Source organism: Podarcis liolepis (assembly GCF_965112155.1).
Source record: "Podarcis liolepis genome assembly, chromosome: 8".
Classification (NCBI taxonomy): Eukaryota; Metazoa; Chordata; class Lepidosauria; order Squamata; family Lacertidae; genus Podarcis; species Podarcis liolepis.
The window spans coordinates 33,977,176-34,002,105 of record NC_139560.1 but is presented as its reverse complement, the minus strand read 5'-3'; the positions used below and the strand labels follow the sequence as shown (position 1 = coordinate 34,002,105).

Below are 24,930 nucleotides of genomic sequence, written 5' to 3'. Positions count from 1 at the left end.
TCTTTGGGGTTTCAGCATATACCAGGGGTTTAATCTGGGACCTTCTCCCAGAAAAGCATGTGCTCTGCCGCTGAGCTAATGCCTGTCTCTTAAGTGAGTGGTTTGGGGATGGGTAGCATTGAAAATGGAAGAAAGGGGTAATGACCTTACTTGCTTAAGTGTTTTTCTGCATGGCATGAGAAGTACAGTTTGCGTACTTGTGGATATCCTTACCCCTGTGCTATGATTTCCACTGCTGATGCAACCAGCCAGACAAGGGTTGAAATATGTGATGCCATCTGACCCACACACAGGTTCATATTCATGGATTTTGCAGCCACAGTTGACGTTACAGCTCCCAGTGAGATTCCTATGTGCCATGGTGAGTGTAGGACTACAGAAAAAGGAGATTACAGTACACATTAGGTGAAGAAAATGTTAAATAGTTATAGCTGTAAGACCAGGGGAACCACCCTGAGACCTGCGTGTGTAGGGCAGCATATAAAATAATAATAAGAATACTACCACCATTTGTCAAATGAAAAGTGACTTGTGAGATGTGCCCTGCCCCATTTTCACTAGAAGTCCTGTCTCCTTTTAGGACAGGTTTAGGATTCCCCACAAATGTGATATTTTGGAGTGCTGCATTGTGGGTCTGATTACACCATTTAAGATCAGACTTGCTTGCCTCTTGTATCAGCAACAGCCAGTATTAGAACTTATCAACAATATTTCTCAAACAGAAATATTGATTGCACTTTTGTGTTCTTTGTGTTTATTGGTTGGGCGTGACTGAGGCTCCTAAGGTTTTGGGGTTATATGGGGACGATGACTTGAAACACAATCCATGAGGTCATGGGCAACAAGACAAGCATCCAAATGGATCACAACCCACCCCAAAAACAATGTTTAGGGTGGCAAAATAGCACTTTGAGGGGACAGGAATCCTACAAGAGGCAGGATATCGAATAAAGGAGGTGGGACACCTGTCACTTTTAGTTTGTTCCTTTATTCTGAAATATTCCCGCATTGGCACAGATACTTTAGAAATTGTTTTCTCCAGTCATACAATTACTAATATATGATACGGCCATTAATTTTTATGTAGGTGGATCCACATTTTATGTGGCACTGCAGGGACACTAGAGTTCACTGCACTTACACAGCAATTATATGAAGGGAAGGCATGGGGCCCCAAACAATCAAAGATACATGGAGTGAAATTCTTTGTCCACTGTGTATTTGGACATGTGCATCTTCACACTTTGCTTTTACATAGCATCACATGTAGATGTGATCTTATTGCTTGATGCAATAAGATGCAAATGAGCTCTTAGTTACTATTGCTAGAGGAGAAGAGCTCATGCTTCTACCCTTGAACAAAAGGAGTCTGGTGGCTGTCCATCTAGATGGAGTTTAGACCATTTTCAATATGCCAAATCTTGACTAAGATCATTTCTGATTCCAGAACCATTCAGATACACATCTTGCTTAAACTGACTAAATAATAAAAGCTCCTAACTATATAGTTCTTATTGTTTCAGTTTTGTTGCCTGCAAATTACTTGAATTATTATTATTATTTAGTATTTATACCCCATTCATCCAGCTGGGTTTCCCCAGCTCCCAACAGAATATTAAAAACCACATCTGTCCCTCAAAAACATCTGTTTAGTAAGCATACATACCTGCATAGCAGAAAATGAAAATTCCAGTGATCTATTATTGCATAAGTTAGTAGGAAAGTACCATAAATATCAATAAAAAAGATACAGCACAGGTTTCCATAGAAACCTGGAGTTGGCCCAGCAAGACAGCTTATAAATATTTAAATAAAATGAATAAATAAGACTTGTAAGAGTCTGAGTCTCTTTGCCTTTTAAAATGATCTTTAATCATTGTAGTTATATTGTGCCCCAGTGAGCTAATATTACTCTTATGTACAATGCTACCTTCTATAGGTTTTTCTATGCAATGTATTTATGTACTTTTAAATTATCTGATTTTTTAAAATACATTTTATTAAAGGTATTCCGTCAGCTACCTCTGCATTTTCTAATTACTGTTTTTATAGTACTGGGCTAAAGTATTCGCTTCAGTCAATTATACCAGAGGCAAGACTAAGTTTTGCAGTAGAAGAAAACAAAAAGGGTGCTTCTTTTGTCTGCAGCAGAAATTCTATTGAATATTCATGACCAACACTGAAAAGAAATCACTGACCAAAGCTCACTGAGAAGCTCTCAACAAACAAATAACATTCTGCAAAACATAAAAGCTTTTTGAAAGCTGATTATATTTACACATGTCTTTTATGAACAGTTCGATACTGTTTAAATAAATAAGCAGTAAACTCAAATAAGAACACAGCACTGAGAAACTTTTGAGTCATCATTTTATTTTATGGTGAGCACTGGATTTTGAAGCATTACTTAGCTCTCATTGGGGGAAGGGGGACCAAAAAGGTGAATTAGATTTCTAAACGAAGTGTTGTTCACCTTCAGTTACTCAGGAATTTGAAAAACAGCTCTACATTTTAAGCAGCGACAGTGAACGCAACTGCCACATAAGGAGCGGAAAAACCCTTAGGGTTATTTCAAAGATGGTGTGATTTTATTTTTCAAAATAGGATGAAAATGATGAAAAGCGCAACAGTAGCCTTTATCCAATCAAGTGTGTGACCAAAAGATGCTCATACGAGGGGAACTCCTTTTTCCTCCTCTCCACACAGCCCTCCTGACCCCCCCCCAAAAAAAACCCATATTCCTGAAGGTTGGGGGATTCTCCAGAGGCTAGAGTAGAAGTGGGGAATTGGGGGGGGGGGCAGGCCAAGCTTCACTCATGGCAAGCCTCCCTCTAAATGATTTTCCCCAATTCCCTTCTCCAGTTTCAGCTCTTCTGGTACTTATTTCAGACCTTTCCTGAGACTCCGCAGCAATTTGGGAGACTTCTGGGGGTGGACGAAGAGAGCTTTCCATTGCATCATAAGCTCAAGGGGATATAGCCCTATATTTGGGGAGATGGATCCCCAAGAGTAATGAGTGTGACTACGCCTAATATATTGTAAGAATGCAATTCATAGAAGGAAGCTCCTTAAGCAGCGATTTGCTACAACTCCCTATGGAGTGGATTTGCAAAATGTACGAAATGGTCCCAAGTGCTTTGAGGAGATGCTGTCCCTCAAAAGCACAGTTGCCCAGCGTACGTAGTGAAAATTGTGGAAAACCGCCAACTGTCTGCAGCGCACCAGACGGGGCAACTATCTCTGGCAGAGAGCATGCTGCCACAGATGGTCAGAGAAAAAGAGGGAGCCACGAGATCACAATCCTGCTTGGACAAGGAGGGCAGGGAAATGTGACTCCAAGGAGCTGCTGGGGTTGTTAGTTGAGGGAAACTCCCCACCCCACCCCCAAGCTCTGAGAGAGAAAGAGAAACAACATTCCTGCTCTCTGAGGAGACACAGGAAGTGCCAAGCTCCTGGCCCAATCTCTCTAAAATGAACTCCACCAGAATCCCAAAAGCCCAACTGCAAACACCACAACACCACCACTACCTCCTCATCCACAATCGAGACTACGAAGGGAGACAAATGAGTACAAACACCCTCACACACAGGCAAAAAACTAATTACAATCACCCAGAACAAAAGACAGAGGAGAGGAACACTGAAGACTAGAATAAAGTAAAGAAATTCCCCTCAGACAGCCCTCCTATCGAAGTAGTGGATTATCCGGGTCAAGTTCTGGAGACTACTTTGCTTCAGTTACTTTCTGCAAAGATACTAAAATATTCACCAACTCATCCTTGAGCTACATTTCCAGTCACGTAGATTACAGTCCCCCAGACCAAAACGGATGAACCAGAGACAAAGTCCTAAATATTAATACATTTAATTTGCTGTGACCTAAAGAAGCCTACATAACGAAGGAGGCACACAAAACTGAATTGTTGCTGTGATTGATCTTTGCTTCAAATTACTGATCAAGGTTAAGAGAGAAGGAACTGAAGCTGTTGAGCCTGGCACTTTAAGAAGTGGAGTAATGACTGATTTCTGGCTGCCATTCGGAACATTTTGTGAACTCCTTCAGGCTTGTCATATAGCAGTCAGATACAGCTGCAGCCAACACAAACAACAATGTGAATGTATCCAGCTGGTAAACAACAGACCCCTCACTAATGAATTTACTCGTGAACAACTCACTGTTGTCACTGCTCTTTTTATTTTTCCATTTATACTCAATGCAATGAAGACTAGCCTGTTTGTCTGATATAAGAAGGATCCTTTTGGATCAAAGGAAGGGCCACTAGCTCCAGCATCCTATTCCAAAAGTGTCCAGACTGAGGGTTTGGGGAATCCTGCAAACAGGACTAAAAAGCTTCTTGGGCTCTTCTATCCCCCTGGCCCCATCTTCCTCATTGTAGAAAAATATTCTTACTTGGCATTCAATGCTAATGCATGTTTTAATCCCCCATCTTTCTTTAATTACCTGTATTTCTCATTTGAACGTAGGTGTGGGTACTCTGCATTTGAATACTCAAGCACTTCATCTTGATTTATAATGTATTGTACCTTTTGTGCTTCAGTTATTAACAATCATGCATTAAAAACTGAATAAAAATACCTTTATATCAATGAAGGGCAACAAAGGATTGCCATTGTCTGTCCCAAACACATGCACACACCAGGAACTGAAATTCAGAGGCACTGGAACCTGAATGTTCCATTTGACTATCATAACCAATGTCCACTTTCTCCACAGCATAGATAATATTATAAACCTCTAACTATACCCCTTCTTAGCTGCCTAAAAAACAAACTTCAGACACAATGGTCTAGCTCCCAATATCTATCCTAAGATATAATACACAGAAAGTCCTGGAGTTTTCAGAGGATAATGGGAAATTATGACATATCAGCGTAGGACTGTGTCAACATAAATTTACGGAATATCCTTTCAGCCTTTCAGTAGTTTCCCAACTTTTGCAACCAAGTGCAAAATCTAAGAGTAAGAAACACAAAGGAATATTAATGCTTTCCCCAAGCTGAAAGCTGTGTTTTTACACTGAACCATCAATACCATAGTTACCCTTCCTATTACACTGGCATCATAGTTTTAGGATACATACATCTGCCAAAAAGCAAATCTTTTTGCAGCATTTGTTTATGTCACAAGGTTTTAAAGAGAAGGTTCTGCTTTTGGTCCTGTGCATAAGAAATAAATCCATTTACTAGAATTTATAGAGCACCTACAGCTGGGTTACAGCTATGAAAGGAGAAATAAGACCCTTCTCTTAAGAGTTTAAAACCTAAAAGAGAGGATTAAAAAGGATACGATAGGCAAATGTGAAAACATGCGGATATGAGAATGTAAGAGCGCTGCTGGAGCAGACCATCCAGCCCAGTACCCTGTTTCCAACTGTGGCTAGACAGAATCTTCAAGGAAGCCCAAAAGCAGGACATGAAGGTCACAGCATCATTTCTCTGACTCCAGGACTAACTTGTGGCACAGCCCCCTTCCCTCTCCCAGCATCCCCTTTGAATGGGTGGGTGCAGGGAATTGGGGAACTGGTTGGTGTCCTTTTAGTCCCCTTTAAGCTCCTTATCTTCCTAGCTGCCTGATTTATATTTATACCCAGGCATGGCACTGTGGCAATACATTAATTATACATGAGTGACAAATGCCCTTTAAACATTTCCCTGTACCAGGGATTAGGATCGGTTTCCAGTCTGGAGACCATAGGCCTAAATAAATTCTTTCTTCACATATGCTTTGGGACCTGTAAATCCAAACAGCAGCACTCACTCCCAATGTCCCTGGGATCTCAATGTCACTGATTATTATGGTGTTTATATTTCCTGCTCCCTGTTGTTCCTGTTGCTAGTCGCATGCTACACCCTGATGGCTCCTCCAGGTGCCTCAGAATTGGAAAAGCCTGCAGGAACTCAGGAGCTGTGGAATTAGTTAGCAGCTCTCTTGACAATGCAGGCCCCATAAGGCTGCAGGCTTCTGTCCATCCACTTACCCCTCCCTCTCTCTGTGTGTCCTAGTGCCTGCGGAATTTTGCTGAACACTTCTGTTTTCACACTGTTCCTAATTTGGTGGAACCTAGCATACAAGACCTGGATGTCAATGACTGCCTGGTCTCCCATATCCCAAAGTCTGTGAATCAAAGATGGGGCGTGGTGATGTCACGAGGTGGCTAACTCCTGAGTGGGGGGAAAGGCCGGCAAAAGGGCACCCCACCGCCCTGCGGAGGCTTTGCGCAGCCGTCCCGAAGCTGGAACAGCGAGACGGAGGGCTGCACAGCGCCCCGACTCGCTGTTTTGGCTTTGGGGACAGCAGGCTGCTATCCACAAGCCTTGGGAGCCCAGCAGGAACTCCCGCGGGCTCCGACAGCTTGCAGATAGCTGCCCAAAGCCCGGGGTATGCAGCTCTACGCTCCCCAGGCTTCGGGCTGCTGCCTGCTATGCGCAAGCCTGAGGAGGCCGGCGGGAACTCCCGTCGGGCTCCACAGGCTTGCGGAGAGCTGCCTGAAGCCCAGGGTGCATAGCACCGTGCTCCCCAGGCTTCGGGCTGCAGGCAGCTGTCCGCAAGCCTGCAGAGTCTGGCGGGAACTCCCGTCGGGCTCCACAGGCTTGCGGAGAGCTACCTGAAGCCTGAGGTGCACACAGCCGCGCTCCCCGGGCTTCGGGCTTGCAGATAGCTTCCTGAAACCTGGAACGCGAGAGGGGTCGGTGCACACCGACCCCTCTCGCTCTCCTGGCTTCAGTGAAAGCCTGCATTCGCTCCATAGGACGCACACACTTTCCCCCTTCATTTTTGGAGGGGAAAAAGTGCATCCTATAGAGCGAAAAATACGGTAATTTCTAATCCCTTGCCTTACCTGAACTGTAAACCCTTCAATAATGTGGCTGTCTGTGAGAATCCTGCTTAGCAACTACATGCTTCTTTACTTCCAGAAATAACAAGCAAATCCATTGACTAATATTGGCCACAAAAATGCCTTTTTACTAAAACTACCATTAGAGGAAAGCACATACTAGAGTTTCCCCTTGACCTAACACAACAAGCCATTTCTCAAAAGATGCAGTAGAAATTGAGAAATCTTTCTAAGGGGAAATACATTTCAGCACACCCTTTGAAAGAAAAACACAAACAACAGCTGTCAACATGCCAGAGTCAAGCTTCAAATCAGTTTATTGAACTGTTTAATAACTATAAGCCATAAAACCTTATTTCCCCTGATTTCTCATTATTATAGCAGAATATGTTCCAGCCAACTCACCATTAGCATATAGGCACAATTATGGCCTCATAATGCAAATGATATACATTAAGATATATTACTGAGGATAAAGTCTGAATATCAAAATTTATTGCTACTCATAGAATTATAGAGTTGGAGGAGATTTTGCGCAGCCTATCTAATAAAACTCCCTGCTTGGTACAGGAAATCCAGAATTAGAGCATCCCCAACAAAAGGCTACCCAGTCTCTGCTTAAAGGCCTCGAGCAAAAGTGAGTCTACTATGCTTCTAGGTCAGGGGTCCTCAAACTTTTTAAACAGGGGGCCAGTTCACTGTCCCTCAGACATTGTTGGTGGCCGGGCTATAGTTTGAAAAAAATATGAACAAATTCCTATGCACACTGCACATATTATGTTTGTGGTGCACAAAAAACAGGAAAAACAATACAATATTTACAATATACTTTAAAGGCATTGCACATGGTGACATCATGGGCACTAGCCAATTTGCTCTGTTCTGCCAGAAATATAAGGATCTTAATCTGCAGAACGTGACCCTTTTCAACAAGATATATTTGGATTAAATGCAGTGCAGTTGCTCTAAGGGTGAAGACATTGGAAGAGACAGCACAGGCAGAGCATAGCCATCACGACTAGTAGCTGTTGATAGTCCAATCCAGCAACTTCCACAGTTTCACTTGGTGCTGTGAACATGTGGTTGCCATGGGCTTAGAAGTATGTGGCAATGGGGGGGGGCACTTGTGTTACATGCAGGTCTTTGGAGAATAAACTCTGATTGCAAGAAACGGTCAAAGGAGGAAGAAAGAAGGGGAGGGCGGATGAGAGGTGTGTGTAAGGGGGGCAGGAGAGGAATGACTGGGTCCACTTAAAGGGAGAGGCTCTTGGAGATTTCTGAAACCCCAACTGTTGGGAGGCAAGGGAAGTGACCGGGGAAGGGGACCTCCCTGCCACTTGGCCACAGGCGAAGTCTGCAAGCGCTGCCGACCAGAAGGAGAAGCTACGATGGAAGTAGCAGCCCTCGCTGGGATCGCGCAGAGAATCCGTGGCTTCGGCACTGGCTGGTTGCCGCGGAGGGCTCCGCTATGCCGGAGGTCGGCAACGGTCAGGGTGGGTCTCTTTCCCCTCAGCGTGAGCAAGTTAACTCCCAGGTTAAGGCTCAGCGTATTGATTCCCCTCAGTCGCCATCGCCGCCCTGAGAGTCCAGGTGACTTTGGCTTGGGGGATTTGCAGGAAAGGAAGTGGGTCTCCAGGTAATCGTCTCTCTCTTAAGGCAGGCTGTAAATGCTCAGGAGAGCATGACGGCATAATGACTCCCCTTCTCTCCCGTTCCCTGCGATTTGACGGGGAACGGGAGAATGAAAACCAAAATGTGGCACTCGAAGCCAAATGACTGTTGAGGGAATAGTTGAGTAAGAAACTGTCTTTGCGCAAGAAAGATGAAGGAAAGGAAACCTGGGAAAGAAAGGGAAGCGAGAGGAGCGGCTTCTCGGTTGAAACTGCCAGGAAGCAAAGTGGGGAGGGCGGGAAGTGCCAAGCGAACCAGGGAAAAGAGGCCGCTTAGCAAGGCGGCGGGAAGAAAGGAGCATGGAATGAGAGAAAACCTCAGGGTTCAGTCCACAACAGCTTCAAAGCTCCTGGGGCTCCTCTGTACCTTGTCAAGCTAGAGCAGCTTCTCTCCCAACCGACGAGGCCTTGCCTTCCCCAGCCCTCTGAACCTGCATGTTCCCTGGCACTGCCCACCATGTTCCTGTGCCGCTAAAACTTTGGGCCAAGACCCGTTAGATGGTGGCGGGTTCTGCAATTGCCGGGTGGGCCGGGTTCAGGACCCTGGCAGGCTGGATGTGGCCCGCGGACCATAGTTTGAGGATGCCTGCGCTAGGTAATTGGTTCCGCTGTCATACTTGTTTCTCCACTGTCAAACTGCTCTTATTAAGATGTTTCCCCTCATGTTCAAGCAGTTTCTATTCTCTGGCCCAGAGGTTAGTGTTTGTCCCAAATATCTAGCATTCTGAGTCAGATCTGTCTTATTTAATATAAGACGGGGTTACTCTGTAAGACCAGAACAAGAGGCTATTTCTCCATTTTTCTGCCTTTGCTGAACATAGGCATGCACATACAGTCCACAAGGAATTGTAGGAACTCAGGCTGAAAAAGGTTCTCCACACCTGCACTAAAGCTTCAAATGTTGGTTATCTCTCTCCCTCTCCCCCCCCCCCACTCTCTTTTGATTGCCACATTTAATGTCCTTATGAAATAAAGCAAGTTTACTACCATTATATAAGCAGGCTAGCTTTGAAGAAAGCATGAATCATTTAGAAAGCCAAAAGATACTTACCCGGTAGTATATGGTATGTTTATCCCCCCTAGATTAATGCTTTCGCATCCAACAATGAACAGCGTTGAAAAGCAGAGCAAAGACACACCACTGCAGATCATTGCCAGCTTTGCAGACTCTCTTGCACTGAGCTTGAGTTTTTTTATAATGTAGCCCCCTAAGACAATACCAACACCAGCACTTGGAACAATGATCACACCTGATTAAAAGGAAAGAAAGGGGTAAAATTAAAACACTTTCTATGTTACAAAGGATGAAAGAATAAAAGGGGGCGTGGAGAGAAAAACCTTTCCCACCAGTGTGGCTGTGAAATTTCTACACTATTTTTATGATAAAACACTTAATACCCCATCCTTAAATTCAAGCAGAACTCTCAGGGTGTCGTGCAAAAACAAAACAATATGACCCCATTGCCTAAGGCTGGTTCTCACACCACCAGATGAGGTGATAATTGGGCAATTTCATGATTGCCCCACACACATTGAATCTGCTTAAAAGCCTCAGAGGTCCTGTCTGTGGACTCACCATCCAGATCCATCAGAGTGGTCAGAACTAGAGACAGGTCATTTTGGTGGTGGCCCCCATATTTGTGGAATGCCCTCCCTATAAAGGCAAACGCACACACCGTACTGGATTTTATGCAGACCTTTCAAGCAGTTTTTAATAAATATGTGTGCTGTTGTGCATGGTCTTAACCACTACTGCTTTAATGTATTCAGATTGATTTTATTAGTGCATGAAGTATACGATAAATTCTATAGTGATTTTTATTAGAATATGAAGCATATAATAAATTCTATAGTGTTGTATTTATATACCAGAAGGGGGGGGCAATATACAAATTCTGAAGTAATAAGTCTTCCATACAAAATTAAAAATCAGTGCATATAAAAAAAACCGCACCTAGATATAAAGGAGAAGGAATCTAACTAGCCTAGCCTTCTCTGTGACATGCTATTTTTTGGCAGGGTTTTTCTTCTTCATGGAAGAGCATTTCATCATATGTTCATCACCTTAAGTGAAAAGTAGTGCAGCCCAAAACCCAACTTAACCATCACAGCAATTCTTCATGAGAACGTCACCACAGCAAAAAAAGTATCAGAATTTTCACTGCCCTTCAGTTATGTCAAAGGATTAATAAAAGCTTCCTTATGATTTTTCCAGAAGCAGCAGAAACAGAATAAATAGAGCTATTGTTAAATACAAGCAGAAATATTGCTTTGTTTTCATGCTAGGCTGGGAAGGAAAACAGCTCCAAGTGTTGTTAGAAAATACGTGAAATTCAAGAGAATTAAATTAAGTTTCTAATTGGGTGATAATTCACAAACGTGGTATCGATTGTAATTCATTTCCTTTTAGATGGGATTTCATGACTAAGGATTATTTTATGGAACTGTCTTGCTGATGCTAGATCTAGTTTTTGAAAAGTCTCAACGGAGAGAGAGAGAAAAAATGGGGGGGGGTATCACGGCCTAAAATATTTATATCTATCTATCTATCTATCTATTGCAAGTGGCAAAGCAAAGTCAAAGTAAACACATGGAAGGATGGTAAATTAACTGGATCTGCAAATCAATTACATCGCAGGAAGAAATTCTGTACTAGCAAGGTGTGGACTATATGGGAAACAAATAAGAGCCTGAGAAAGAAAGGGCGTACTTTTGGCCTGTTGGTGCATCTCTACAAAATCTCCTCAGAATTTGGGAGCTCCTTTCCCTTTGCTCTCTTCCCTTCTACCAACTGCTTCCTTGACATTTGAACTCACAGTTATCCCTGCACGTGGAGTTCCTTCTATTTTAAACTAATATTTCATTATTTCTCATGGCAATCAAGAATAAGAAACACTATAGTTATTGTGCAAAACTATAAACCAAATGTGCTAAACTCATTTGCTTTGTTTTCCTTTTGAGAATCTAGGTGATATTTGTTTATGCTCCATATATAGGCCCTTCTATTAATGAGCAACTGTACCACTAGAAATAAGTGGTAAACAATTTATAGACTCCAAGAAACAGATTAAAATCAAACTGACAAAACAGACTTTGTAAAGGCCACACGGGAAACAACACATATTCTTTTTGACTATGTACTGTATATGAAATGCAAAGCAATGCATTCTAAAAAGAGCACTCAGTTATGCCGTGGTTTGCTCAAAGGAGATTCCAAAGTTAAGCATGTGCTAAGCAAGAGTGTCACATGCCATTTTCAAATCTAGTATCTGATTGCTTGCTACTGTGTCACACATAAGTTACTTTCCAAAGACAGCTAAGAATGGATTCTGAATGTGTCAAAGATGCTACTGTATTAAGTGCCCCAAACCAAGAATAGTTTTGAGTCAGCAATATCCAGTTTCTGTCCTTGAGTTGGCGTCAAAAGGTTGCAGCAAAAAGTTTTCCAACATTGGAGGAAATAATAATATACAAATACCTATTGTATGGTTTTCACAAGTGGTACTAGGCAATCTTAAACAAGGAAATTAATTAGAGTGAGGCTTAAATGTGAGGGGGAAATGGACAGAATTGGGCTGTAAGAAAGACCTTTTTCAAAAATCTAAGTTGATCCAAAAGTATACATCAACTAACCAGTTTCTGTCCCTCTCATTCTTGGGTTGGACATTAGCAATTTCTCATATCAAGCTTAAGGCTTGGTTTACCCTGACTTTATGAGTACACATCTAATACTAGGCAATGATACAATTAAGGCCCTTGGGTATGCCATAAAACACAGAAGCCACATTCATTAAGAGCCTGAGTAGCTTCTGTACTAATCACATGGAATTGCAAGACTGTCAATCAAAACAGCATTTTATGTATTTTATGTTATAGAATGCACAACTTCCATACCCTGTGGAGGTGTCCATACAGGATTGTCTGCACCCATTTTCCCATTTTTTTTTTATTTCACCATTTGTACAAAACTTCTCTTGGTTTCTCCCCTTATACAAATTTATTAAAATATGGAACGTTTCAACTAAGTTTCTCCTGCCCCTATAATAATTCCATGTCAAGGTGCTTCCATTACTTCTCTTCATCTCTTCTAACTACACAGTTTTAACTACCCTTCCTAGACCTCTTCTTTGGCAGTAAATAGAAAGTGTTTTCCCATTCAAGGACTCTAGAACAGTGAAGTCTTGCCAAGATACAATTTACATTAGGCTATTTTAGTTTAGCTAAATGGGTCCTTTCTAAGTACATTTATAAACCTTGATAATTATGTTAGCTGGCTTTTTAAAGGAGGCTAAACTAATTAATATAGGATGATCTTGGGAAAGGGTTGATTTTATGATGCCACCTTTTAAAAAATGAATTGTTTTAGCTATGTTTTATGCTGTCTCAATGATAATGTTGGTTTTAATATTTAATGTCTTTTGTAAGCTGTTCTGAGTATGTGGCCAAAAGATGGGAGGGTATATGAAGCATATTATGATCGCCACCACTGGAACCCCCAAATTCAGAGCAACATCCATTTGATTCTCAGGTGCTAGAAGCAAACATTATGGAATGGCCTTGTTTCCATTTAACTCAGAGGCCTGCAAATAGTCACTGCTGGGAGAAAATAGATGGACCTTTGGGTTGATTCAGCTTGGTAATTGTGATGTTTTAATGCCTTTACATGGAAATTCATACAAGAGCTATATAGATTTAAATAACCATAGTAATAGCTTCAGTTATTGCTGAAATGAAAAATGAGTAAAGATATGGACAGGCCATTTGACCAATGAATGACCTGAAAGCAAGAGAGTGAGACATGCTGAAAGAGCAGTAAACTTCACTCTTAAGCAATCAGTGGCAATCTAACAGGCCAGGACAACCTTTTGATGGTGCTGGCATTGCCAGAGCAATTTTATTTCCACATGAGAAAACATTATCACACTACAGACATGGCAAATTGTTCATACAGTGGTGCCCCGCAAGACGAATGCCTTGCAAGACGAAAAACTCGCTAGACAAAAGGGTTTTTCGGTTTTGCTTTGCTTCGCTAGACGAATTTTCCTATGGGCTTGCTTCGCAAGACAAAAACGTCTTGCGCTTTTTTCTTAAAGCCGCTTGAAGAGGCGCAGTTCCGACGGACCGTGCTTCGCAAGACGAAAAACATCGCAAGACGAAAAGACTCGCGGAATGAATTATTTTCGTCTTGCGAGGCACCACTGTATATAAACAATGGGTACCTATAAGGCCGAATAATTGCAAACTGTAAAACAAACAATTAAAAAGAGCATTGCTGAAACTTTTTTAATAGTTTTCTTTTGCCAGTTACAGAAAAATAATTCGTACAGGTTTCCTTACTGATGGCAATGCCTTACCAGTGTAGATGCTGGCATTAGAAGCTGGGATGCCAAACTGTGACTCGATGAACTTGGGGATGAAGGTAATAAAAGCAGTAACAATGGCACTCTCGGCTGTGTATGACAAACTCACAAAAAGGAATGTCATGTTGCTTAAGATCCTGACAGCTGCTCTTGGAAGTTCTACAAATGACACAAAAATAAAAATAAAAATAGAAGTATGACACATGAACTTTATATATACATAATGAATGGAAACAAAAAGAAATTCAGCCTGCTTTGAGCTGGATTTTAGGGAATGGTTACCCATCCAAGACCTCTTCCTGGAGGTTCCACAGTGTGAATATAAAATAATCTTAGCATATGTTAGGGCCTTTCCAACATTCCGAAGTGTGCTTCCATAAGTAGAAGTCTTAGGAATAAGTAACTCAGTGACAGACCATCTGCCTCACATGTAAAAGACCCCAGGTCCAATCTTTGGCATCTCATCCTAAACAGATCAGGTAGATGGTGATGGGAAAAATCTGTCAAAAATCCTGGAGAGCCAGTGACAGTCAGAGTAGACAATACTGGACTAGACTGACTCAGCATAAGCTAGGATCAGATGTCCAAGTCCCAGGAACTGTAATTGTAGAACTAAATACACAATCCTGTTTGGCAGGCCTTGGTTATAATGAACAGCAGGGTACAGCCCAACATTATATGGATTTCAAAAGTTCCTTTTGATATGACACTGGTTGTACAGAAGCTACTGCAATATGGCTCCTTCATGTGTGGGTCAGGAAATGGTTATAAATGAACCCATGCTGCAGCTCATTCCTATCTGAACACTACTCCTGGAAATGGGGGCAAAGTTAGCCTACGGTAGAGGCATGGTGTGTGCTCATCATATTATCCAAGTGACATGGGAAGGGGTTCTGCTACTGTGGTTCCCAAGCCACCATGAAAAAAGGAACTACCGTAAGTGTAGAGACAGGAAGAGCATGGTGAGGACCGCTCAGTATGTCTTATCAGAAATCCTCTACTGCCTCCAGCTGCAGTCCTCAAACTCATAGGGACATTTTGCAGGGCTGATGTTTCAGCAACTGTCTTACATTTAAAAGTGCCAAGAAGAAACAGACTGGCCAAGCAGGCTATAAATGAGCAACACAGGACACAAGAGACAATAGGGGGAAGCTACAACAGCAAACACCCTCCTCTGCAACCTCCACTACTTCTCTCCTCACCACAAACACAATCCTATCCCTAACTTTTCATATCACTGCAATGGACATAATTGTTGTAAGCATTTCAATTTGCCAGAGAGAACAATCCTCTTCCTGAGCACTGTTCTACCAACACCCGACCCTGAGCCACTTGTGGGGACATAGAGGGAGGAGAGGGGAGATCATTCCACTTTGCAGCATAGCCTGACCATTTTCAGGTCAACTTGGCCAAACAGCCAATAAGGGTGATTTCTCCCCCAACGTTTGTAATGAATGCTTTTAATAGGGGCCAAGGAGAAGCATTATGGCAACCCCTGGGGACTTAAAGTGGAGATGGATGCAGCAATTTTTCATTTAAAATAATGAAGACATATAGCAGTCACTGCAAAAATTCAGCAGAATGCTGCTCTGCAACTTTTCCTGACACACAGTCATTTAGAGGGCAATGCTGAAAGTCTTATTTCCAAAAGACTTGCTCAGATTTGAACTACGCAAAGGAGAATGAAAGTTTAGGTGTGAAGAAAGCCAAAACTAAAAAATGGCATAAAGCACATTTTCTTATAGCCAATTAAATCTGCTGAATTGCTAACAGCAATTATGACACTGCAATGTCAAAGAGAAAGAAAAAGGTGACATTTTCAAAGGTGAATATGAAACTGTACCGATATGCCAAGAAATGATGGTGCAGTTTTATGACAATGCCACAACTAGGTCACCAAATGGTGCTAGAATTATATTGCAGGCCACAAAAGGTTGAAAGGCGGGGGGGGGGAGTTAATACTACAGGTCGGTCACATTGGAAACCAACTATAAAGCAAGCCAAGATTTTAAAACAACTTCAAACCAACCATGGTTGAAAATCCTGGTTTCTTTGGATTTCCCTGCTCAAAGACTAGTTATTTAGTGACTTTCTGATTTAATTGTGACTCATACAAAAGGGAGGAGTGAAGAGGTTGTATGCACTGGCAAAAGCTTATTCAAGCATTGTTGAGCCACTACTGGATGACCCTAAATCAGCCTCTATGTACCCCTTTGTGTCTTATTTTCTGCCCCATGTGCTTATGGGCTTTGAATGCCCATTAAGAGTAGTTTAAATAGGATATTATATATATTATTTCTGTTACTAGTACCACCAACTATAATATATTACTTTTGCAGTGTCTTAAAACAGAAATTGTTTCAATTACATTAATGTATAGACAGAATTAAACTGGAGAAAAATGAAGGCAATTGTACATTTGCCCGAGAGCAGATAACATATAACTCCTTTGCTTTCCCAATTTGTATAAGAATGACTAAATCTTTACATACAGGGCAAGCTGGTTCTGTTCTCTGCTCTGGATGTTATGATAGTTCTACTGACCGCTATCTGAACACATTGAGTTGAATGCAGACTCACTGAAATCAATGGGACTTAAGTTGGTTGTGGCAGAGTGGCTGACACAGCACAAGCCTAACATATCTACTCAGAAGTAAGCCCTACTGAATTCAATGAGAGTTACCTACTTCCCAGGTAAACAGAATTAGGATTTCAGCCTTAGTCTGGATTCAACCCATTGTATCAATTGCTTGGTGAGATAGCAGTAATTTGCATCCAAACCTATACGTGCCCACTCAAAAGTAAGTAAAGGTAAAGAGACCCCTGAAAATTAAGTCCAGTCGCAAACAACTCTGGGGTTGCGGTGCTCATCTTGCTTTAAAGGCCAAGGGAGCCGGCATTTGTCCGCTTCCACAGACAGTTTTCCCGGGTCATGTGGCCAGCATGAGTAAGCCACTTCTGGCGAAACCAGAGCAGTGCACGGAAACACCATTTACCTTCCCGCCGGAGCGGTACCTATTTATCTACCTGCACTGCTTGCTTTCGAACTGCTAGGTTGGCAGGAGCTGGGACTGAACAACGGGAACTCACCCCGTCGCGGGGATTTGAACCGCCGACCTTCCAATCCGCAAGCCCAAGCAGCACAGTGGTTTAACCCACAGCGCCACCCGCGCCCCCAAAAGTAAGTACCAGTGCATTAAAAGGGACTTAACCCCTGGCCATTACACATATAATTGCAACTTTTGGCTACTAAACTTTATACTTTTTTCATGACAAGTGAGTTAATCTATTAGAATAACTAGCATTGCTCTGCAATTTCCAGTTGGAAAGCACTTTCAGTTTCAGAATTTCCAGTGTCCAGACAATAGTTGTGAATGCAACTAACCCACACTTCATTTGAATGACTGCTTCCTATATTTACCTAAGCACCCGCCAGTTCTCATTTTTAGATAGATGCCAGCATGGAGACCATCTACATGATGAGGAACTAGGAAATTGTGACTGGTGCTATTCCTTGTGGTGATGACAAAAGCCACCATGCAGAGGCTGTTTCGAGCTTATCTAAGGCAGTAACAAAAACTGTTGGTCATATTCTTACATTCTTCCACAGCTACATAATCCATGAGGCAACAGGATTGCGGGACAGGGGAGAGAATGTGGCCACATCATGATTTATGAAGCTGTGGAGGAACACGGCAAATGTCTCGAACGATCCTGACATACTTTGCACAGACTGCATGTGCCAAGATGTTGTGATTTACCCAACAGCAACTGTGGATTAGCCAGAGATTACAGGTGGTCCCGAGATAGAATAACATATGCTACAAAACACTGGTTACTCTCCCATTTCCCAAGTGCACTATTATTGCCTATTAGCTTTCATTATCAATTTTCAGCAGAAACAAACAGTAATGGTATGATCTTAAACCTCACCCCAATCTGTTATTTAAAAAACATATTACCTCTAACATTCTTTCCAAATCCCATTGAAGCAGGGACTTCATGGTCTACCTGACTTTTGCTGTTTGCTTTTTCTTTTACAATATCATCATCACTTGAAACATCATCAGCATGCATCTTCTTTTTCTTCTTTTTCTTGTGTCGAGGTGGAAGCTTTTTGGGGAAAGTAAACATTGGAAGTATGACAAAAAGCATCGCAGTGGCACAAAGGAGGAAGCCACTCCACCTGAAGTTGAGAGAGAAAAAAGAAGAATTGCAGCTGGACTATATGTGTACTGCAACCAGAAACAAAAACTAGTGACTGAGACTGTACAAAGATTCTCTGCATCTTACAAAACAGAAAACATCCAATGTACTTCTCATTATTTCGTAAAATATTTTTTTACATGGTGAGTGAAATTAAAAAATTGGCATACAAGTAAGAGTCACAACTAGAATCAGAAAGAAACAAACAGCCTGGTCTGCACATAACATTAAAGTTCAGTTTATTAACTATGGTTTATTAAGCTATGTGTGAACCCAACCAAGCAGCTTAACTAGGATTTTTATACTGCCAAATCATGAACTGGCTTCTAAGAGACTGACAAAGCTTGGTTTGCTTTAACTATAATTTGGCATTAAGTGTGAATCCAGCACTCTTTTTTAACTACAGCTTGTTTGCCCATCCCATCACAGATGCTCACCAAAGTGTAAAGCCATGAGGCAAGAGCAGCTAGAAAGCAAACCAAATGAGCCATGGTTTATTTGATTGTCTATGGGAGAACTTGTGGTTTGTTTGTTTGTTTAAAAAACCCTAGCTTAAAGTTTAATCCATAAACAAACCACGGCTTCATATAATGTGTGAATCAAGCCAATATATGATACAAAATGAATTTCTATTAAATAAAAAAAAACTAGGGGACAGAATATCAAGTAGGCAAATAGCACTTGCAGTACAAACCAAAATAAGTTTGAAATGAATGTTAAGGCAGACAGCAGATGTCTATTTCAGCAGCAAATTAACCATGTCCTTCTCAGCATTTAGTAGGAAACTAAATGTTTTTATAGATCCACTGTAAGTTTTGTACATTTGTAACACAATAGAAGACAGTAATTGACAAGGTCTCTTAATGTCGGGAAATTAATTCCCCACTCCCCAGACAGCACAATCCCAAAACTGATCCCACCCGCTGCTCACTGCTGCAGACTACATGTTCAATGTAACGGTTCAGACCCAAATGCTAGCCTATTCCAAGGCTAGATAACATACATTCTGGTCATTGTGGCCTATCAGAGTTATGTGGCCACTACTTTTTCCTCATCTCTTTTGTCTCTAGTTACTAAGCTAAATTTGGCTCTCAAACTTCAGCTGTGTTCCAGTTCAGTCAGAGTTTTCTTTTTACCTGTATGGTTGATGTATAGCAACCAGACAGCCATTCTGAAAGAAAATATTTTCTGGAGCAAAAGCATTGCAGAACTGGATGCTGACATGGACTCGGTATTATTCCGCCCTAATATTCTATTCTGTGTGTAATTCACATGGGTTACCTTACTCTACCTGTGTTAGATTTTCCAGAATGAATATATACCGGTAGAGAGAGATGGAGACCTCCCACATTCCTAGGTCACCAGCTGCTGGCCATTAAGTAGCTGAGTGTACCATCTGCAGAACACCAACTAAGGAGCATCTGGTAGAAATAAGAAGCCATAGGCTTTATGGCTACTCAGTGCCTTGTAAATGTGCCTAATTATAGCACAGCACCCAGTTATTTCTGGCAGATGTTTGGCACTGAATGTCTGGGAAATCTAAGGCCATATTTCTTCAAATTAAGATCGCCACTATTATTGTCATGGTTAGATTGTTCATGGTTAGATTGTTAACTCCCTTCACTGCGACTCTTATATAATTATTGCTGCTCCTTTAATGTAGTTGCAGCTGTTTCTAACCCACTTGCTGCTAAAACTAAACAGTGCTTTGTCAACTTGGCTATCTCAGCAAACAGCAAGAAGAAATTAGGGTGCTAAAGTTGTTAACACTAATCAGATATCATCATGGTCAGTACCTGGATGGAAGAATGTTTGATACATCTATAGGAAGCTACTCTGTGCTCCCAACAGAAGGGGAATGTGATTAATTGAGATTAATTAATCTGAAAATGCACTGATACAGCATGGGCTGCTTGGCAAGCGAAACACAACAAGTAAGAATTGTCCTGTTGGTTCTAACCAAAAGGTCTATCTACTCCAGCATCTCTGGGATACTCACAAGCAGGGCATAAAGGTGATTCCCATCTCTGTTGTTTGTGCCTGGCAACTTATGTTTAAAGTCCATTCAGCTATCTTGCCCACAAATCTGCATAAATCTTTTATTGTGACAACCCCTCTGTTGCTCAAGTAGACATGTTAGAGCATCATAATTTGTGCCAGTACAATGTCTCACAACAGCAAGCTATAAAATGAGAATGCATGACTAATTATGCAAATTGAATTATTCTCACATATTAACTCCTATATAGTTGGAAGTGCAGAAGTGTAGCTGGATATTGGCATATAAACACACACACATACTCCAGGAAGGGAATCTAAAGGCTTTGCTGCAAATGCTAAAGTACTTGGTTTTTAAAAACCTTTTTAACTTTGAATATTTATTCATAGTTCTACATGTACAACTAGCAAACAACAGAAAAAAATAAGTGACAAACCAGCAATCAATCTGGTTAAACAATCCACAGATGCATCACGCACTGCAGTTACTCTAAACTCAGAACTGTCAAGGACATGGTCAAATGTTAAGCTGCTTTAACCACCTTCAAAAAGATGTTATTAGCTGGATCATGAATCCAATGTCAATGGTCATTCTCATGCATAACAGACATACAGCTGCAACTTACCAGTTACCGATGAAACGAGGGTCGCTCTGGTCAATATAAACAGTACTTCTAGGATCCACATAAAACCCAATAAGAACTCCGCCTAATAAATATCCTGCTGCTGGACCAAGTGCTCCCATTACATACATGATGGCTGAAAAAAGAAAAGCAAAAGCCAACCCAGGACATGTTAAATTATACCATATTACAGACATTACAATATTAAAGCAGAATGCTAAAGTAATAAAAGATTTCACAGATAGAAAGAAAAGGAAGACAAGTGCTTTCCTATGATTTTGCATATTCCAAGAGCAGCCACTCCTGGCTTTTTCTACAGTTCCTATTGTTTCTCCCACATAAAACATCCACCCCCTTGCAACTGCATACAGGATTGCCTTCTAAAAAGCAAGTTCCATTCCTGCTGCATGCTAATGAATGGTAACATCATACCTTTTTAACACTTCTAACTTTAAGCAGCTAGATATTTCAGGGTATGTCTTCATTCCTTATTTTCAGAATAAGGAAAAACTATTTGCAGTGTCTGATTATTGACATATAAGCAAGTGGAGTAGGTAGACAACAGGGGAGGGGACAGACTCTGCTGGGTGGGGAGAGTGTCCTTTTACATGAGCTTGGGCTTTTTTCTTGCAAGGGTCCTTGGGAAGGCGAAGGATGGAGCCAGAATTCCAGGCAGGGGCCACGTGGGACAGAACCACTTTGGCAGACTGGGGCAGAGGCACGGGGATGGCATGCAGAATGCACTGTGCTGTGTGGAACAAGCCCCTCTTGAGATGTAATACTCTGAACTCTCTCCAGAGTAGACCCAGGTATAAATATGCATATCTTTTGGGGAATACATGATTTGCACCCAAATCATCCGCATTTACCACTGGAATGTGCAGCAGCTATTTAGTCTAAGCAGACATTACAGAGCATTTATTTAGTAATGCTGAAGACAAGTTTCACAGTTAGCAGAAATACAGTATTACAAAGATAAAAATAACAAATGCAGGCTATATTCCATTAGAGATGGGAATGCTGCCTAAAACTTAAAAATTATTATGAAGATACTGTATGCGGTCCTCCGTTTCTGTAAATATATCTTACTGGCAATATAAATATTAAACACCCTGACCCTTAAAATAATGTACTTAACTCTTCAGTGCATAAATGGAAATTAGGAAGTGGCCCCCTCCATTAACAAGTTACCAATCCCCACTGTGGTGAAATGTGATCCTGAATAGTCATCAACAATTGTGGTAAGATATGGAAAGTGAAACTAAAACTAGGACTGAAGCACAAGTAAGGTGGGTTGTTCTAGTCACTTTTAGACAATAAAAATGCCTGCCATTCATTAAGTACCCATATGAAATTTTAAGTAGCTAATGAAGAACAGTTCCTAGCCTAAAACTTATTTACAATTGTATACAGGAATATATATTTGGCTATTAATATAGAACTAGTGGGGAGTGTCAGGCGCTACCCATGATTTTTAGAAAACAACATAAAATGGTTTCTCCTCCCTTAATTAATAGTGTAATTTGTGAGTTTGCACCTATCACACCAAATAATGACTGAAGTCATGTGCCAAAGTCATATTTCAGTCCATGATTTCATCCTTACAACTTTGTGAGGCTGGAAGAGAGAAACTGGTCCAAGTTCAGCCAATGAGGATCATAGCCTAGTATGCAGTTGAACCCCAAACTCCTTGATCCTAGTCTGACACTTTAACCACTGCACCATACTGGTCTGTGGGATTGTAAAGAATCTCAAATGCCGTACCATAATTTGTTTGAATTTATGAGGAAGGAAGTTGGGCAGAGCAGTCCAAAACCATGATTTCTAGGGGGTTTGGTTGAAGTGGGGGTGTCCACTGGCCCACTGATTAGGAGCACTTGAATGCCCCTGCCTAAATAGCAAGTGGACAGACACTACCATTGGTAGGCATGCCACTGGTGTTAGTTTCACTGCACCAGCCTGGTCCTGGGAGCTAGTGCAAAAAGAGACGTTCTGCCCCCCGCAAGACCTTCTGCCCTACTGGGTTCAAGTGGTGGTGCTGTGGCCATGTCACTCTATCAAGTCCTATGTGAACAATGACCATTGGGTAAGTTTTAGCGTCCTACCTAACTCAACTTTTATTTTTTTTACAATTAATATAGCGGATATTGTCTTTAAAACTTCTTAAGTGAAGCACCATTCCTATGTTATAAATTAATCATAGTTCCTGTCTTGTGGTAATAGTGCTATTTTTGAAGCTTCAGACTTACATTAGTATAACTGAAGAGTGCTTCCAAAGGAGGTGGCTGCTTTTAAAAGCAACAACTAGGGAAACAAACTTGGATTCACTTTCTGTTGTCTTGCCAAACTTAATTCACCCAGAGCTTATGGAGTCTGCATAGATCTCACTCAAAATCACAATTAAAGCTCTCCAAAGATTAGCAATGTCTAGGAAGCAGTCAGATTATTCCCCCCAATGCAGAATAAATTATATATTGTACTGTGTATCATTTATAACAACTGAAATATCTCCTACAACACACAAAAAGATGTTACTTTTTCCAATACTAAGAAAATAAGCACAAATTATCAACTATTATCAACAGAGGTGTCTGGCAGATGGTTGAGGACACACACAAAAAATACCTGTGAAATTCACTGTCACATATAGGGTTGATCAGCTGCTTAAACAAGCTTTAGAAAAGGATCAGACTCAAGTCTTCATCAGCCATTCTTAATTTGTATCCATGGAGGAGGTTGGGACAACATGCACTAACCCAGCACTCCTGACCTTTCCCCATTAAGTGGTAATGTCTGAAGCAGGGTTGTTAGTGCATTTGACCAAATGTACTTACAGTCTTCCCCACAGTCAAAAACCCTGAAGAATCAGAATTCCCAACACACTGAGGATTTACAGTTCAGCTGAACAAACCAGCTTGAGGTCAGCAACCTGCCCTTAAGAGAAAGTTGGACAGCGCAGGAGCAGTGCATGTGATCCCTCCACAACCCCCATGGAAAACAATTAAGAATGTCTGGTGGTTTCAAGTACAGTAATGGAGAAAAGGTCTACCAGAAGCTATTATGTGTGATAACCTAGTGGAATTTCTAGGTTCAAAAACAACACATCTCTGCATTCCAGATGCTTGGGACAAACAACAGAGAAGGCCATCACGCTTGTGAGTTTGCAGGGGTATATGGCTGGTTGCTATTAGAAAGAAATAATGGGTTTTCACATGTACCTTACTTATTTTCATATGGCAAGATTCATATCAACCACATTATGGAAAACATTGACTTCAGAACATTTTTCAGCACATTAATCTTACCACATGGAATGCATTTAAAGACCTTTTAAACAGCAGCGCAAAGCAGACCTTTTCCACGCCAAAATACCTAGAATAATAATCATCAGCATTTAGACTCGCTTTTTTTTCTTGCTGTGTTCCTTATAACAATCCTGTAAGGTAAGTCCCTACCAGTTGGGGAGTGGAAGGAGGGAGACAGAGAGGCATGCCTAAGGCATCTGGTGAGTTTATGATAGTGATGGTATTGGAACCATTGTTCTTGTTTTTACTATGCATTTTGCGATTTTATATTGTGATTTCATGTTGTGAACCGCCCTGAGACATGTTGGTATAAGGCGGTACACAAATTTAATAAATAATAATAAAGTAAGAATAATAAAAGACAGCAAAAAATATTCCTTGCACAGATGCCACATGAAATAGTTCAACACTCTAGATTTAAGATTCAGTTTTAAAAACGAATTAAATAAAAAGGTATTTACATTGCCCTGGAAAAGATAATAAAGATGCCACCAGGAGCCTCTTCGAGAAGGCTTTTCCTTAGTTGAGGTGCCACTACCAAGACGTTCCTGGTCTTGGTAAGCTGATCAGGCCAAAGGCAGAAATAGCACAGTTCGTATTCTTGTGCTCACCTATTGTTGTTCCCCACAAACTTCTCAAGTTGTCCACTAATGGATATTCAATCTAAAATCCATGTCAGAACTATAATCGGCAAACAAAAATGTTACAAGATAATTTTGGTTCGACTAATAAAGATATAACCCTAACACAGATTTTGTTTTTTTTCTTATGAGCCCAACACTGCTACATTTCCTTTTTGTGTGAGATACTCACTGTTTTCTTTCCTTCATTTTAATATTGTAGGCGTGTGGACAAAGTCTGTTTTTAGTTTTTGCATAGCACCATATGGTTTTAGGTGTTGAATAACAACA

The 24,930-nt window shown here is 41.2% G+C and overlaps 1 protein-coding gene across 4 annotated transcripts in view; it reads right to left on the bottom strand.

Moving 5' to 3' along the window:
* SLCO5A1 (solute carrier organic anion transporter family member 5A1) overlaps nt 1-24,930 on the bottom strand; it is a 57,916-nt gene that overhangs the window by 7,820 nt on the left and 25,166 nt on the right. For all 4 annotated transcript variants that reach the window (XM_083517574.1, XM_083517576.1, XM_083517575.1 and 1 more), the window contains 5 exons: nt 20,718-20,850; nt 17,850-18,073; nt 13,882-14,046; nt 9,579-9,777; nt 214-373 (listed from right to left, as the gene is read on the bottom strand). In XM_083517574.1, coding sequence (XP_083373700.1) covers nt 214-373; nt 9,579-9,777; nt 13,882-14,046; nt 17,850-18,073; nt 20,718-20,850 — 881 coding nt within the window. The remainder of the gene's footprint in view (nt 1-213; nt 374-9,578; nt 9,778-13,881; nt 14,047-17,849; nt 18,074-20,717; nt 20,851-24,930) is intronic.